This window comes from Leuciscus leuciscus, assembly GCF_965113295.1.
Source record: "Leuciscus leuciscus genome assembly, chromosome: 20".
Taxonomy (NCBI): domain Eukaryota; kingdom Metazoa; phylum Chordata; class Actinopteri; order Cypriniformes; family Leuciscidae; genus Leuciscus; species Leuciscus leuciscus.
The window spans coordinates 27,276,356-27,290,828 of record NC_138744.1 but is presented as its reverse complement, the minus strand read 5'-3'; the positions used below and the strand labels follow the sequence as shown (position 1 = coordinate 27,290,828).

At 39.3% G+C, this 14,473-nt stretch overlaps 1 protein-coding gene across 3 annotated transcripts in view; it reads right to left on the bottom strand.

Moving 5' to 3' along the window:
• Positions 1–14,473, bottom strand: part of ddc (dopa decarboxylase) — a 229,050-nt gene that overhangs the window by 199,752 nt on the left and 14,825 nt on the right. For all 3 annotated transcript variants that reach the window (XR_014200730.1, XM_082150390.1, XM_082150389.1), the window contains exons 5-6: positions 590–724; positions 63–206 (exon numbers count right to left, since the gene is read on the bottom strand). Coding sequence is in view for 2 of the 3 variants with exons in the window: in XM_082150390.1 (XP_082006516.1) it covers positions 63–206; positions 590–724 (279 nt within the window). In the remaining variant the exon portion in view is untranslated. The remainder of the gene's footprint in view (positions 1–62; positions 207–589; positions 725–14,473) is intronic.

Sequence of the window (14,473 nt, the reverse complement as noted above, 5' to 3'; positions counted from 1 at the left end):
ATTTATTGTTTTTCACTAGTGATGTGTTGTTTAAATGAAGCATGTGGTGATAAGATACATACAAAAAATGGAATGAGTCCTGTGGCTCTGTCCTCCTCTATAACTCTCCGCAGTGCATCTCCATGCACAGAAAACTTATTGTCAGAGAGAATTTTCTTCATCCTCACCCCACCTATCAACCCTGCCCTCTCCACCGATGAGTGCGCCTGAAATATCAACAAAACACTGCAATGTTATTTCTGAATTAATGATTGTTTTAAAAACATGACCATTACTGTCATGGCCAAATATTCATAGTTTCCAATTAGACTTTTACATACACATATGTAAAAGCACATTCATAAACAAGTGGCACTTCACTGTTATCCTGATACCCTTTTGCATTGTTTGACATTTCCATTCAATGAGAATTCTTGCTAATCATCCCTACTCACCCCTCACCCCAGATTCTCGAAGAACTTACAGAAGAACACGACGCCATGGTCATAGTGCCTGTTGAATGATGTGTATTATCTTGCAGACCATTAGTTTAAGTACTGTAGGTTAAATATACCCTTGCATAGTTTTTCATCTGGGCTTGTTGTCTCACCTGATCAGATGAGTAGGCGACTAGTTTGGATGTAATATCTGCCTCAGATTGGTCAGGATGTTCAGCCTGGATCAGTTTGACGATTTTGGAACGAGCAGCAAGAAGAGCCATGAGAGTGGCTTCACTGGCAGTGCCCTGTATGAACAAACAGCATATTTATTTATTCATTTGAACATGTCTACACAAGTACACCAAATGTTGCTATCTATATTGAGCCGTCTCATAACTGATAGGCATGTCCAATATTATTTGAGACATAATTTCTCTCATCTTGAATATTTCATTGAGCGAAACAACCTCAATCAATCTGCCCTGGTGATGCAGCGGTGATGAATTTTCATCAGCTCTCAAGCTCTGTTTTGCATGTTCCCAATGAGTGAATGAGAAGACTTCCACTCGAAACCCCTCAATACAGATCACCTCAGCTCATTGTGAGTCATGAGCTGTCTTTGATTTCCCTTTGGTTAGCCTGACAGCTCACACCCACATCCTGATCACTAAAGATTCAGTTTACTGGAAAACTGTTGCCACATTTGTTTGGCAACACAAGTATGAAACCAATTTAAAATTTGGAGTGAAAATGTCAGTGACTGTAGTTCTGTCTAGACAACTCTCAGAGTGATTGGCATGGTAATGGGTATGACGATGTTGTATGTTTGGTCTTGGCGGAATAGATCTGCTGCTGCTGCTGTTGCTGCTATCATTGCTGCTGCTGCGGCAGAGCAAGTACGGGACTTACTACTGCCAATACATATAAACGACACGCTGCTGTGAGCAAGTAGGACATGCTGCTGCTGTACAATATTGCGTACATGAATTACCCCCCAACAGAGCAGGTGACACGGTATTTGACAATACAATACAAGCCAAGTTTACTGTACGTCAGAAAATACCCCACCCCCATCAGATCAACCGCCAAAACATATGTACTGATGCTTCTCCGAAGAGCCATAGTAACATGTTTATGCGATCTATGTGTGCCTGGCCCTTTAGTTTTGAGTATGAGAAATGGGGCGTATGCTTGGTCTCGGCGGACTAGATCTGCCTACGCAGTATTCCCCCAAGCAGATCTAGCCGTTAGACATGCAGGCTGCCTTGAGGTGCATATGAGGTGCGTGAAGCATCTAGCACTGTAGCCCTATGTGAACTAGTGTACCCCTTTTTCTTTTTTTTTCTTCTTCAAGGGGTGTCCCTAATGACTTACCAATGTGGTGTTCTACATATGTGCCTACATACCGGTGTATGTGTGCCGCTAAACTAAGTCTGGGCCGTAAGGCTTGGCTCTGGTGGCCTATTAGACTATATGTGCCTGGGCCTGCTTTGCCGAATGGCTTAACTCTATTGGCCTGTGACTATGTGCGCCTGGGCTACCACGCCGAGTGGCTTAACTCTAGTGGCCTATGACTATGTGTGCTTGAGCCGAAGCTCCAACATATCCAGTTAGAACGCACATTATGTGTGGCTTTAACAAATGGTAACACACTGCAGGCTTATAGTTATGAGAAGAAGAAAAAAACTCACAACCACCTGAGCAAATAGTATGATGATTTAGCATTGTTTGATAATCGTCATTGTCAAACCCTCTGTATTCCTAATTGTAAATGTGGAGTCATTTGGACAACGGATGAAGAATGGAGTATGACTACAAGTATTCAGCTGGCCAAGCCCGAACACGCACGAGTAAATGAAACATCAGCCTTGAAAAGTGTTGTTGGAAGTTGGATTAATAAAGTAATAGCCCTAGTTAAATGGCTATATGTTTTCTCATGAACATTTTCTCGTGACCACACTGCGTAGTTACATTAACCTTGCGAAAAAGGCTTGCTGCTGCTGTATCTTAACACGTATCTCTGCATTTTACTCCTGCGTCAAATGCAAGATTGTTTGTTGTTTCATAGATTAAGCAATATTCATATTTAAACGTGAATGCCCTTCCTGGTTCTGGAACCCAGTGTTCCCAAAATTTTGTGATGGTGCTTAATGCAGATGCTGTATAGCAGTGTCCACCAAGAGAATATAAATGTACCACGAACATTAGATTTACGAGTCATTATTTTACGAAATTTGGGAAAGAACTCAAATATTTGAGCTGATATTATATGAGGCCTATATCTATTGTCTGAGTTACATTACTAAAGCGTTACTACTTGGCATTTCATCTGTCCAATGCAATGGTTATGTCAACAACACAATTTGAGAGTCGATCCCACGTCACTCCTGAACTTCGCAGCCTGCACCCGACTGTCTGTCCTCACCACGCATGAACACTTATTCAATGAATGACATATCCCAGCTAACACAATACGTTGTGACGACGTCGTCAGTTAATTTGGTCAGCGTGACATTACTTTATGACAACGTTGTGAGGACGTCGTGGTAAAGTTAAATTTTGTACAATCTTGGCTAACGCTCCAGAAACGTCGTGGGCACGTCCTTGGGATAAACTAGCGACGTCTTTTGAGGACTTGCCCACGACGTTTCTGGAACGTTAGCCAAGATTATAAAAAATGTAACTTTACCACGACGTCCTCACAACGTTGTCAGAAATATAAACATTATATATATATATATATATATATATATATATATATATATATATATATTATTATTATTAAGGAGGTTGAGTGTTCGTATAAAAGTGCCACTTCACGTGGAGGAGTGGCATTTTGCACATATAGAGACAGAGCGCAACGCGTCATAATCTGAAGACCACGCCCACCAAGGGGGAAAACAATCCAACCGTCTCCATTGACTTTGCATTGCCAGAGGCTGCCTCCTTGTCATTTCTTGCTTCTAACAAAAGACAGAATAATGCCTAAAAGCTGCTATGTGACAAGGTGTACAGCAAACAAGCTAAGAAACCCAGAAATACGTTTTCATAAGCTGTCGACCCCAAAAAACGAGCGTTTGAGGACATAAAAGTGGATACAGGCTGGAACGAATGGTTAATGAATGGGTAAATTGTGGGATCCTGACACTCAGTATGCACTAAAAATACACTACGTGTGCAGTAAGTTCAACATTTGGTCACTGGTGAGTCAAATATCCAAATGTCAGTTTTATATTTACATTTATGCATTTGGCAGACGCTTTTATCCAAAGCGACTTACATTGCATTACCCTATACATTTATACATAGGCATGTGCATTCCCCTGGGATCGAACCCACAACCTTGCGTTGTTAACGCAATGCTCTTACCACTGAGCTACAGGAAAGCTATATTATATGTTATATTTCTGTAAGATAAACTATACTGTGTTCCTCCAGCGGCCGTACGTTAGTTCTCAGAGGTCTCAACTGCCTGTATCCACTTTTATGTCCTAAACACTCGTTTTTTGGGGTTGAGAGCTAATAAAAACTTATTTCTGTTTTTTTTAGCTTGTTTGCTGTGCACCTTGTCACACAGCAGCTTTTAGGCATTTTTCTGTCTTTTGTTAGAATCAAGAAATGACCAGGGTTGCCAGGTGCCAGCGAGGTTTTCCAGCCCAAAACCTCGTCAAACACCGCGAGAATGCACAAAAAAACGCCCTTTTTTTTTTTGTGGCTTGTTTCTCGTTTAAACACATTGAAATCATTAACAAGCTTTAAAATGACCCATTTTTCGACTTAGCCTATCCGATTTTAGAAACAATATTCAATTAAATGAACGCAAAAGTAGGCTACACTGACTTCAGTCAGACTATTCTAGGCCTACTATTAAACTATAAGCTTATGTTACGGAAAATAATGCGATCAACTTAGGCTATCAATGAGTCTGTTTATTGTCACTAAAAGTCGCTTGGAACAAAAACATTCAGTAACATAAAAACATCGAGTAGATATGGACATAAAAAAGAACCCACTTTAACATTTCAGTTATTTCAAATGGCAACATGAAACATGCATATTAGGGCTGGGAGAAAAAATCGATTCACCTAGATATCGCGTTTTTTTTTTTATGATTTTAAAATCGATTTTTTTTTTTATTACAGAATATTACAGATATTAATTCAAATTAAATTGCTTTATTTTTGCCCTTGCTTATAGATGAGGTTGACAGAAGTTAGCCACTTTCGATTCAATAGAGGATGAAATGTGTCATTACAGAGCTGCACGATTCATCTTTAAAAGTCTGTGATCTCGATTCAAACACCCACGCGATCTTATTCAATTTTGTTTGTCTATTAAACCTTTGACAAAATCATATTCAAATCTGTGTTGGCGCTGCCGCTCACCAAGAAAGAGTGTCATGAACAGGTCATGAACCGCATTGACAGCTACCTAAGTTTGAAAACCCCGCAATCTACTATGTTGTTTGAGGGGCGGGCGGTGCCGGCGTGCGTCACTTTAAGGTAGTGGGAGGGAGTGTCTGTTGTGAGGTTAGGGGGCACTGTCGGTACACGATCCGTTCCACCTGCACGATCCGTTTCACGTAGGCGGCACAACTTGCGGCATATTTGTGTAACGTTAGTTGTATTGTGTTTTTGATATTGTGTTAGTTGTATTGTGTTTTGGTCTATTTTGATGCTTTTAAATGTAGCTTACACTATGCATTACGATGTGTTTACGTGGTTGCCAATCCAAAATAATAAAGGAGCTGTGAGTTGTTACATGAACATACATGATCAGTTTCCTCCATACTCTCGTTTGCGATTCATTGCTGTATGGTATTAGGCTTAACTTACTTAAAGGACAAGTTCGGTATTTTACACTTAAAGCCCTGTTTACAGATCGTATCTGATGAAATAGAACGGTTAAGATTAAAATTTGGACACATGCTGCTGTCCCGAGAATTTTAGGTTTATTAATCACGGGTGTGACGCGTTTGGCAAAATAGGTCCACAAAAGCGAAATAAACCTAAAATTCTCGGGACAGGAGCATGTGTCCAAATTTTAATCTTAACCGTTCTATTTCATCAGATACGATCTGTAAACAGGGCTTTAAGTGTAAAATACCGAACTTGTCCTTTAACTTGCCGTGTTTTGGTCTGAGGTCTGTAGTATTGTCAAAGACGGTTTGTATCGTTTTTTTTATTATTAAAAGCTGCTAATATTAGTTAACTTTTAAGTTGAGTAATTTTGTATTAGTATGGGTCAATAGGCTAATATAATCTAAATGAGGAAAATAATCCCTTCAATGTTGTTTACAGAAGACAATAAGGAACATAATATGCATTTCTGCCTAGACTATCTGCACTTACATGAAGAAAGAACTACAAACAAGTCTGGGGAAATGTTATAGAGTATTTCAAACGGACAATGGCGTTTTCTACGCATGCGTAGAACGGATCGTGCAGGTGGAACGGATCGTGTACCGACAGGCACGTCAGCCAGAGTTGTAGTGTGTGTTGTGTGTGTGTGTGTGTGTGTGTGTGCGCGCGCGCGCGCGCGTGTGTGTGTGAGTGAGTGAGACTGCCTGCTGAACATTGGGTCGCAGGAATCTGGCCCAATAAACCGCCCAATCTGGCAACCCTGGAAATGACAAGGAGGCAGCCTCTCGCAATGCAAAGTCAATACGCTGATTTCACGCAGCCGCCATTTTGAAATCGAAAGTGAGGCTCCGGTGGGAAGAACCCCGGAAGTAAAGATAAACAACAATGCCTTGGATTACCAACCTGAAGCTGCTGCCGCGATTTACACTATTGGATGTTAATATTCAATGTAGGATATGTATATAGTTCATTCCTGCTTCTTTTTTTACCTTCTGAATTATGTATAAAAAAATATTTTCTTTATAAATGAATTTCACTGTATATAGTCTAAAGTATGAAAGAAATGTATGTAAATTTTTTGAATTGACACAACATCATTAAACACAACAATATGCCATCGCATTCACGACTCTCCTGTGATTAAAAGCGACACTTCCGGTTTTCTTCCCACCGGAGCCTCGCTTTCGATTTCAAAATAACGGCTGCGTGAAATCAGCGTATGGAGACGGTTGGATTGTTTTCCCCCTGGGTGTGGGCGTGGCCTAAATACGCGCTGTCTGCAGGTCGAAGAACTTCAAAATGAGTTTTAAATTCATAAGATTTTTATTCATTTAGCCTAATGTGTTGATTCTAGATGTTTATTTATGTAAAAAAAAAAAAACATTTATATAAAAAAATATTTTTTGTTAAATATTTATCCGAGTAGCTTTCAAACCCCGGAGGGCGCTGAGTTGCCATGGAAACGGCGCAGCAAACACAACTGACAAGAAGCAAACTCCCTCTCTCCTCGCTGTTGTTTTCACTGCTTTCAGGTGAGTTTAGTCTCTAAAATACACACAACTGTTCCTGACACTTTTCTTACGTGCTATTGACACACATCTGTTGAATATTTACTTAATAGAAAAAGTTTAGTGTCTTCGAAAAAGTCCCTTAGCATCTCACCCGTTTTCAGAAGAGGTAAAGTTAACTGTTAGTGTTAGGCTAACCTAAACTGAACTCTTGTTTATAAAAGTTTGGCCTTTTATTTAATCATGTCTTTATGTGTAACTGTTAGATGAGATTTTTTGTTAATTTTGTAAAGGTTTTGCTGTTGAATGGGTGATTGGAAGTTGGCTAATTTATTTAACAAACTGATATTTAACATAAATGTACTGTATGTGCTGTTAATCGATGACTTCACTTGCACGGAGCGCAAAAAATGTCTGAAACTAGTTAAAATGCGTTTTGATATTTTTACGGTAAATATATATTGGAAAATGTTCTGTTATTTTAGCAGCGACAAAATAACCCCTTAACAACAGAGGGAAAGATCTATGATTTCAACATTTCTGAAGAAAGCTGCTGCCAGAGAGGAAACACAGGTGAAGTGAGGAAGCTTATTAAATAACTTCATATCCATTTTTCCCCACAATATGTTTTACCTATATCACCATACATCTGTTTTTTCCTGCTTTTTTTAATTTTTATTACATTTATTTTAAGAAGGCTTTAGCTGTGTCTGAAACCGCTCACTTGTTCACTCATTCACTAATCCCTACATAGTGAATGGCAGTTGAGTGCACTACATCAGCAAAGAGTGAGCGAAAATGAGTGAGCGAATTCGGACGCTGACATAATTATCACGCGCCAGAGAGCTCGGACAATTTCGTCATAAACATTACCTACCCATCTTTAATATTTCATTTTTTGGCTGTATGAATTGTATGTAACAATTGTATGTATGTATTTTTCACGCTTATTGCGTTATTTGATAAAAAAAAAAGACTTGCTTGTCATATTTATTCACTTTTTACATTTATATGTGAAAATAAAAGAGAACAAAACACTACACAACACATTTGTTTATTCAAATATAGATATAACGGTATTTATATAAATAAATAAATACATAAAACTGTCCAAAAAAAAACCTCAGTTAAAAAACCTCCGTTATTTAAACATTACTTTCATTACTTCAAACATTACTTTCACGGGGTTTCCAGTCAGTGTCCTTCAAATGATTGTTTTCTATCTCGGGTACGCCGTTGCCATGGTGACATTGTTGCCGTCCGCCATATTTATTTTTCATTCGCTCTATCGCCTTATCGTGTTGGATTGTGGGAAATAGTGTCTCAGCAAGTGTACATCGGATGTACACGCGAATTCAGAGAGGATTGTGGGTAAAAGTAGTGAACGAATGTAGGGAATGATGTCGTTCACTCAGAATTCGGACACCACTACAAAATGTCCGACACCCTTAATAGTGCACTATATAGTGGATAGGGAGCGATTTCAGACACAGCTTTTGACATTTAAATGTAAGTGACGCTATAGATACAGACGGTTGGTCTGGGAACGCCCCCGGGAACGCCCCGTGATGTGAATTTAGCCCGTGGGGGAAAACATTGCCTTGGCGCTCATTGAAATACATGGGGCAATCATGCCGAAGAGTTGCTGTGTCGTTTTCTGTACCGCCAATAAACAAACAAATTATGAATTGAAGTTCTACATCCTTTCTAATAAACACACAGAACCGGAAAGGAGGACAAAATGGCTTTTGAGCTTTCTTTTTTGAGATTACTGTGTGAGTAGATCCCTGTGTGATATAGTAGTGGGTGTTAAACTCGTATTAGGCAGTGGTGGGCTAGTTTTGTCTTAATCCCTTACGAAAAAGAACTATAGTAATCCTATAAGATTTCTATAGTAGTGTATAATACTTATGTGATGTTCTGTAATACCTCTATAGTACTTCTATAGCCTATGTCCCAAAATACTATAGTATTCCTATAGGATTACTATAATATTTTGTCCCAAAATACTACAAGATTCCTATAGTTGTTTTTCATAAGGGATGTCTCATTCACATTAGCGTTATCAGCTGAAGGCTCATGACGCGAGCCGTGAACCTATGGAGTAGACTGTAGTCTGTGAGTTACTAGAGGACTTTAGGGATAACTGTCAGCACAGTCCCTCGGCAACTTCGTACTACTGATCACCGTTTTACAAAAGGATTAATAGTTTGGAGTGAAGCATACGTACAATTGGTAAGTGACAAGGTTTTATGGAGTTATAGTAAGCAACATATTAAGTTGATTGAGGTATAGGCTAATGTTACCGCTACAGCTGCCGCGATGTCTTGGAGATTCAACCAGATAACAAAATATGTCTGGAAACGACACCTCCGGCCATTTGGTTGGGTCATTGACCCAGTTTTTTATTAAATAAGGGCTATCATAACCTATTGCAGTTAATTTTACAATGTACCGTTGCCGGTCGGCAGGCGTCAATGACTCGCAAGGCTCGCAATACCACATTTTTGTCATTCAAATACACACGATGTTCGCAGTATTTTCCCCCACGCCGACTCCACCCTCGCCACGCCCCCAACTATGACTAGATGCCGACTGTATGTATAGAGCTGGTAAGTCCCGCCCATCCGTAAAACCCTAAGTGGACCTCTAGGTTGAAAAATCGTTAATGCAAGTGAATGTGAGAAAATAATAATCTTCTGGTCCCGTTTGAATTGTGCCATGAATGTGAGCATATGTTGTCTGTGAATTTTTTATATAATTTTTCATGTTACGAGTTTGACAGTATATTGTATGATTCTTTGGCTAGCAGTTGTGGAAAAGACATAACGAGAAAGACTACATGTCGCCTATGTGACGTCACCCCATAACACATTTTCCCTCCACTTGTCAAATCACGGTGCTAATGCTGCAATAATCTATGGAGACAGATTGAGATGCCTGTGTGTTTTGTACCCAAATGTCACCATTCAAACCAAATGGGCTGTTCTTTCTTCAGATTCCCGTCTGATGTAAAAACTAGGTTGTTGTCCACAAAGTGCTCTCACACAAAGTCTAACTGTATCAAACTTCTACCCGCTAAATTGTAGCATTCTTCACACGAAAAATTATATAAAAAATTCACAGACAACATATGTTCACATTCATGGCACAATTCAAACGTGACCAGAAAATAATTATTTTCTCACATTCACTTGCATTGACGATTTTTCAACCAAGAGGTCCAGTGGGGTTAGCGGAATAGAGACTTACCAGCTCTATAGAGAGCCTAAGTCCCTCCCCTTCCGGTTGACCACCATGGAACCTTATTTCGGAAAAATATTGTATGGTAGTCAATGGCGAGAGACAACAAATATTTTGATCTCGTTTGAATTGTGCCCTGAATTACACATATGATGTTTGTCAATTTAAAAGATACATTTTAAAGTCAAGAAAGTCGCAGTTTGATGTAAAACTGTTGAGATAAAAGACTGGGAAAATACGTAATTACAAAGACTACAAACCCAAAAGGCGCACAACATGTGACGTCATACCTTTTCTCTCAATGAATGAAGCTAACTTTACTGAAGCTAACGTCTTTCATTTTTTCTATAGTCTTACGTTATAATCGAAATGTTACGCCGTCATGCCTGAGTGTTTTGTACCAGACTGCACACATACGAGCAACTGTGACGTACATAGTGCGAGACGAGAGATGTAGTTCATTGAGCGATTTTCACATAAAACTAAATGTTACTTTTCTGTTTTATGACAAACTGCGACTTTCTTGACTTTCATAATTATCTTTTAAATTGACAAACATCATATGTGTAATTCAGGGCACAGTTCAGACGGAATAAAAAGATAAGTTGTCTCTTGCCATTGACAACCATACATATTTTTTCCGAAATAAGGTCCCATGAGCCGGAAGCGGAGGGGAGGGACTAAGGCTCTCTATATGAGCAATAAAATTCTGTTATCCTAAGAAATTTTTTTCAGTATATTCTTCTTTCTCTTTTCTGCTTTTCACCTTCTTCTGTAGCTTCTTTACTTTTATTAAACATGGCATTTTCTGCAAATAACATTAATAACTGCTGAATTTTTTTTGTTGCCAAATTATAGAGAAGAGTGTCAATAAGAGTATTGATAAGTAGCAGTGATAAAATCATTATTTAACTACACCCAGCCATCCCTAATGATAAGACACTTTTTTCAATAAAAAATAATAGTTGGTTACATTATTCATTGATTATGTTTTTTTGTACTGAATAGTGTGCCTTCAAAGAGTTCAGAAAAGCTTTTCACTGTATCCTTACATTGCCTGAATGTAAAATGCACATTCTCTAGCTGCTAATGCTGTTGATTCACTCTAGCATTAATTCAGGACTATTGACACGACACTTGATTTAGACCAGGGGTCAGCAATATTTTCTGGCCCGCCGGATTATTTTGGAAGTCCGTTAAAAAAAAATATATATAATTTTATCAGCCTATTTTTATTTTACAATAACGGTTTACAAATAACGGTGTGTCATTCGTTCAATAGTTTTTTTCAAATTAAAACCAAAAATTAAAAAATTAAAAACGACTTGTTTTTCCATTATTTATTTCCTGAACTAAAATGAAACTTGAGAAAAGCCGTAGCCACGCGCGATTTCACCGCCGCATACTGTGTGAAACGCCCATAAGGAATCATGCAGCGCGGGATTAAATTTGAAAGTATAAAGACCTAGCGGTCGGAACTCTGGTGTGCCTATACTTTGGACGGAGCGAGCGGTCTGACTGACAATAGCCCACTCCCGACATCTTTTGACAGCGTATCCGCACTTCATTCTGACCACCTGTACACCTAGCTCTGAGGAGCTGTTTGGTACTGAAACCATTGTCAGTCAACAACATAATTTTTTTTGCAAGGATGTTTGAAATAGTTTGGCAAAAAATAGCCTACTTCATTTGTCAGTAGGGTTTTCGTTTATGTTGCTTAGAAATTTGAGTGATAGGCTTTGTCCTATTTAATTTATGTTATTTATATTGCATTAATTTTTTCTGTGACATTTTTTTCTCTGCTGACAGTACAATGTTAAAATAATATTTATATTGACACGAACACAATTTTTGTATAGCATTTATATTTGTTATAGGCTACTTAATCTCTCTCTTTCCGTTAGAGACATTTGAATGTGAGATTCTGGAAACGAGATCTAAATTTTGTGGACCCGTCAGGTCGGGAAACAAAGCGAGTGAACACAGAGTGTATTTTAAGCGGTTGCTGAATAGATCCTTGTGGGAGCGGGACGGAAAAAAAACAGTCCTCCTTAAACCTTAGGTGTGTATGTGTGTGTCCCGAATAAATAATATTAATAAAAAGAAATAAAGTTCAAAAGTCGAATGAGGTATGATTACTATTCACACCTTTATTAAAATGGCTGTAATCTTTTTTTAATTAGTTCTATTTACTATTTAGTAGTTAAATAGAGTATTTAATTTTTATCCATAGGCCTACTCCGTGTAGCTGGCCCGCCATCTACTGGCTAAAAAAAATATTGGCCCGCGGCCAAAGTTACTTGCCGACCCCTGATTTAGACCTTGGGCCCTATCTTGCACCCAGCGCAATTGACTTTGTACACCGACGCATGTATCATTCCTATTTTGCACCCGCGCAAACGGACTTTTCCCTCCACAGAAGCACGTCGGTTAACTAAGAAATACACTTGCGCTCCCGGGGGCGGTTCAGCGCAAAGAGGAGGCTTGTTCCGGCGCAAACGTTCCTTCATGCTATTTTGCAGGTTTAGAAAACAATTGCGCCACTAACCAGGAAAAAATAGTTTAAAGTCAGTGGCGCGTTGCGCATGTTATTCATATGCTATTTTAAGGGCGCATGCTTGGCCATAATCAATGTAGCGTGGGTTAATTTGGGTGGGTTTCTCCATCCCCAATGTCCCTGACGAGAACGTCGGTCTCCTCGGCTGTGAACCGCTGCCGGCGCGCGCCTGGCAAATCCGCCGTTATAATAGGAATCCGCTTTAGAACAAGCGCGCCTGCTCTTAAAGGGAATGTGAGATGTCGCTCTGATTGGTTTATTTCACATTACGCCCAAACCACACCTATGAATAATGAAGCTACTTCAGACCAACCCCTTTTAGATTTGCGTCGGGCGCAAGAGGCATTTATCCCGCCAGGAAAATAGCAACAGCGCCGGAGATCCGCCCACAAAGTTACTTGCACTTTGCGCTTGACACTTGCGTTTCAGATCGTTAAAATAGGGCCCCTTGTGTTAGTTCATAAGGAATTGATTAAGCAGACTAGGCAAAACAGTGATAGCATAAAAACCATAGACTGTAAAAATAAACGTTTTTGAAGCCTAAAGTGGGCGGAGCCGGCCGTTGGCATCTTGGCAGCGAGATGGGATGTGGGTGGAGCTGAGGTGCCTGGTTGCTGAAACCACGCCCGCCTAGCTCGACGTGATCGAGTTAGCTCAGGCTTAGGAGCTAATGCTATATGCTACTGGCCTCGCGCTAAAGTGACAGCTGACTTAAAGAAGTAAAGCCATTAGTTAAAGTTCATGTTTTTGCCTTTCGAAATACTATGGCCCTGTTTACACGTACATGGTTATTTTGAAAAACGGAGACATTTCCCTTCAGTTGTGCCCCTCGTTTACACGCAAACGGAGAATTCACCTCTGAAAACGATTCTTTCTAAAAACTCCAGCCAGAGTGGAGATTTTGGAAAACTCTGTTTGCACGTTTGCATGTAAACTGAGAAAAACTGAGTTTTATGCAGTCGACGTCACAGTATGCGACAGAACTTGCACTGAGTCAAAGGTGCAACCTATATTTTCGGGATTCTGATTGGCTAACATGGGCTTGAGCTTCTCGTTACACTGCCACCTACTGGTTTGGCATGCTCTTGACGGCATATACACGGGTTTGTGTAAACGAACACTTTTCTGAAAACGGAGAGGGTGAAATGTCTGTTTATGAAAATAACTGGCCACGTGTAAACGTAGCCTAAAATAGATAAAATACATAGTTAAATTGAGACTGTGTATCGTGAAGCATTATTATTCTGCTAGTTAAAAATGTATGATCATGCAGTAACTTACAATATTGCTCTGAGCGTGTACGTGTACATGTGTGTGACAGTGATTCATGTGCATACATGTCAGTCAGCACGGCATCACACATCAAGTTCGTAGAGAGCTTTATTCAGTCCATTTTAAATTCTGATTTTGCCCGCCTCTCAAATCGGTCAAACCAAAGATATTATCTAAGAAGTTAATGCACTAAATCCACGCTCATTCAAGGATGTGCATCTATTGCATGGATGGAGAAAGCACTGACACCTGCAGGATTTCATCTGACGGTACTTTTTATTTAACACTTAAAAGTTAAATAAGCATACACTACCGGTCAAGTTTTAGATCGGTAAGATTTTTAATGTTTTTAAAAGAAGTATCTTCTGCTCACCAAGGCTGCATTTATTTGAGTAAAAATACAACAACAACAACAAAAAAAAGTCATATTGTGAAATATTATTACAATTTAAAACAGCTGTTTTCTATGTGAATATATAGTTAAGTGTAATTTATTCCTGTGATCAAAGCTGAATTTTCAGCATCCTTACTCCAGTCTTCAGTGTAACATGACCTGTTGCCTTTGGCTTGCTCAGTTGGGGATATTTTGGGGATATTTAATTTAATTTTATC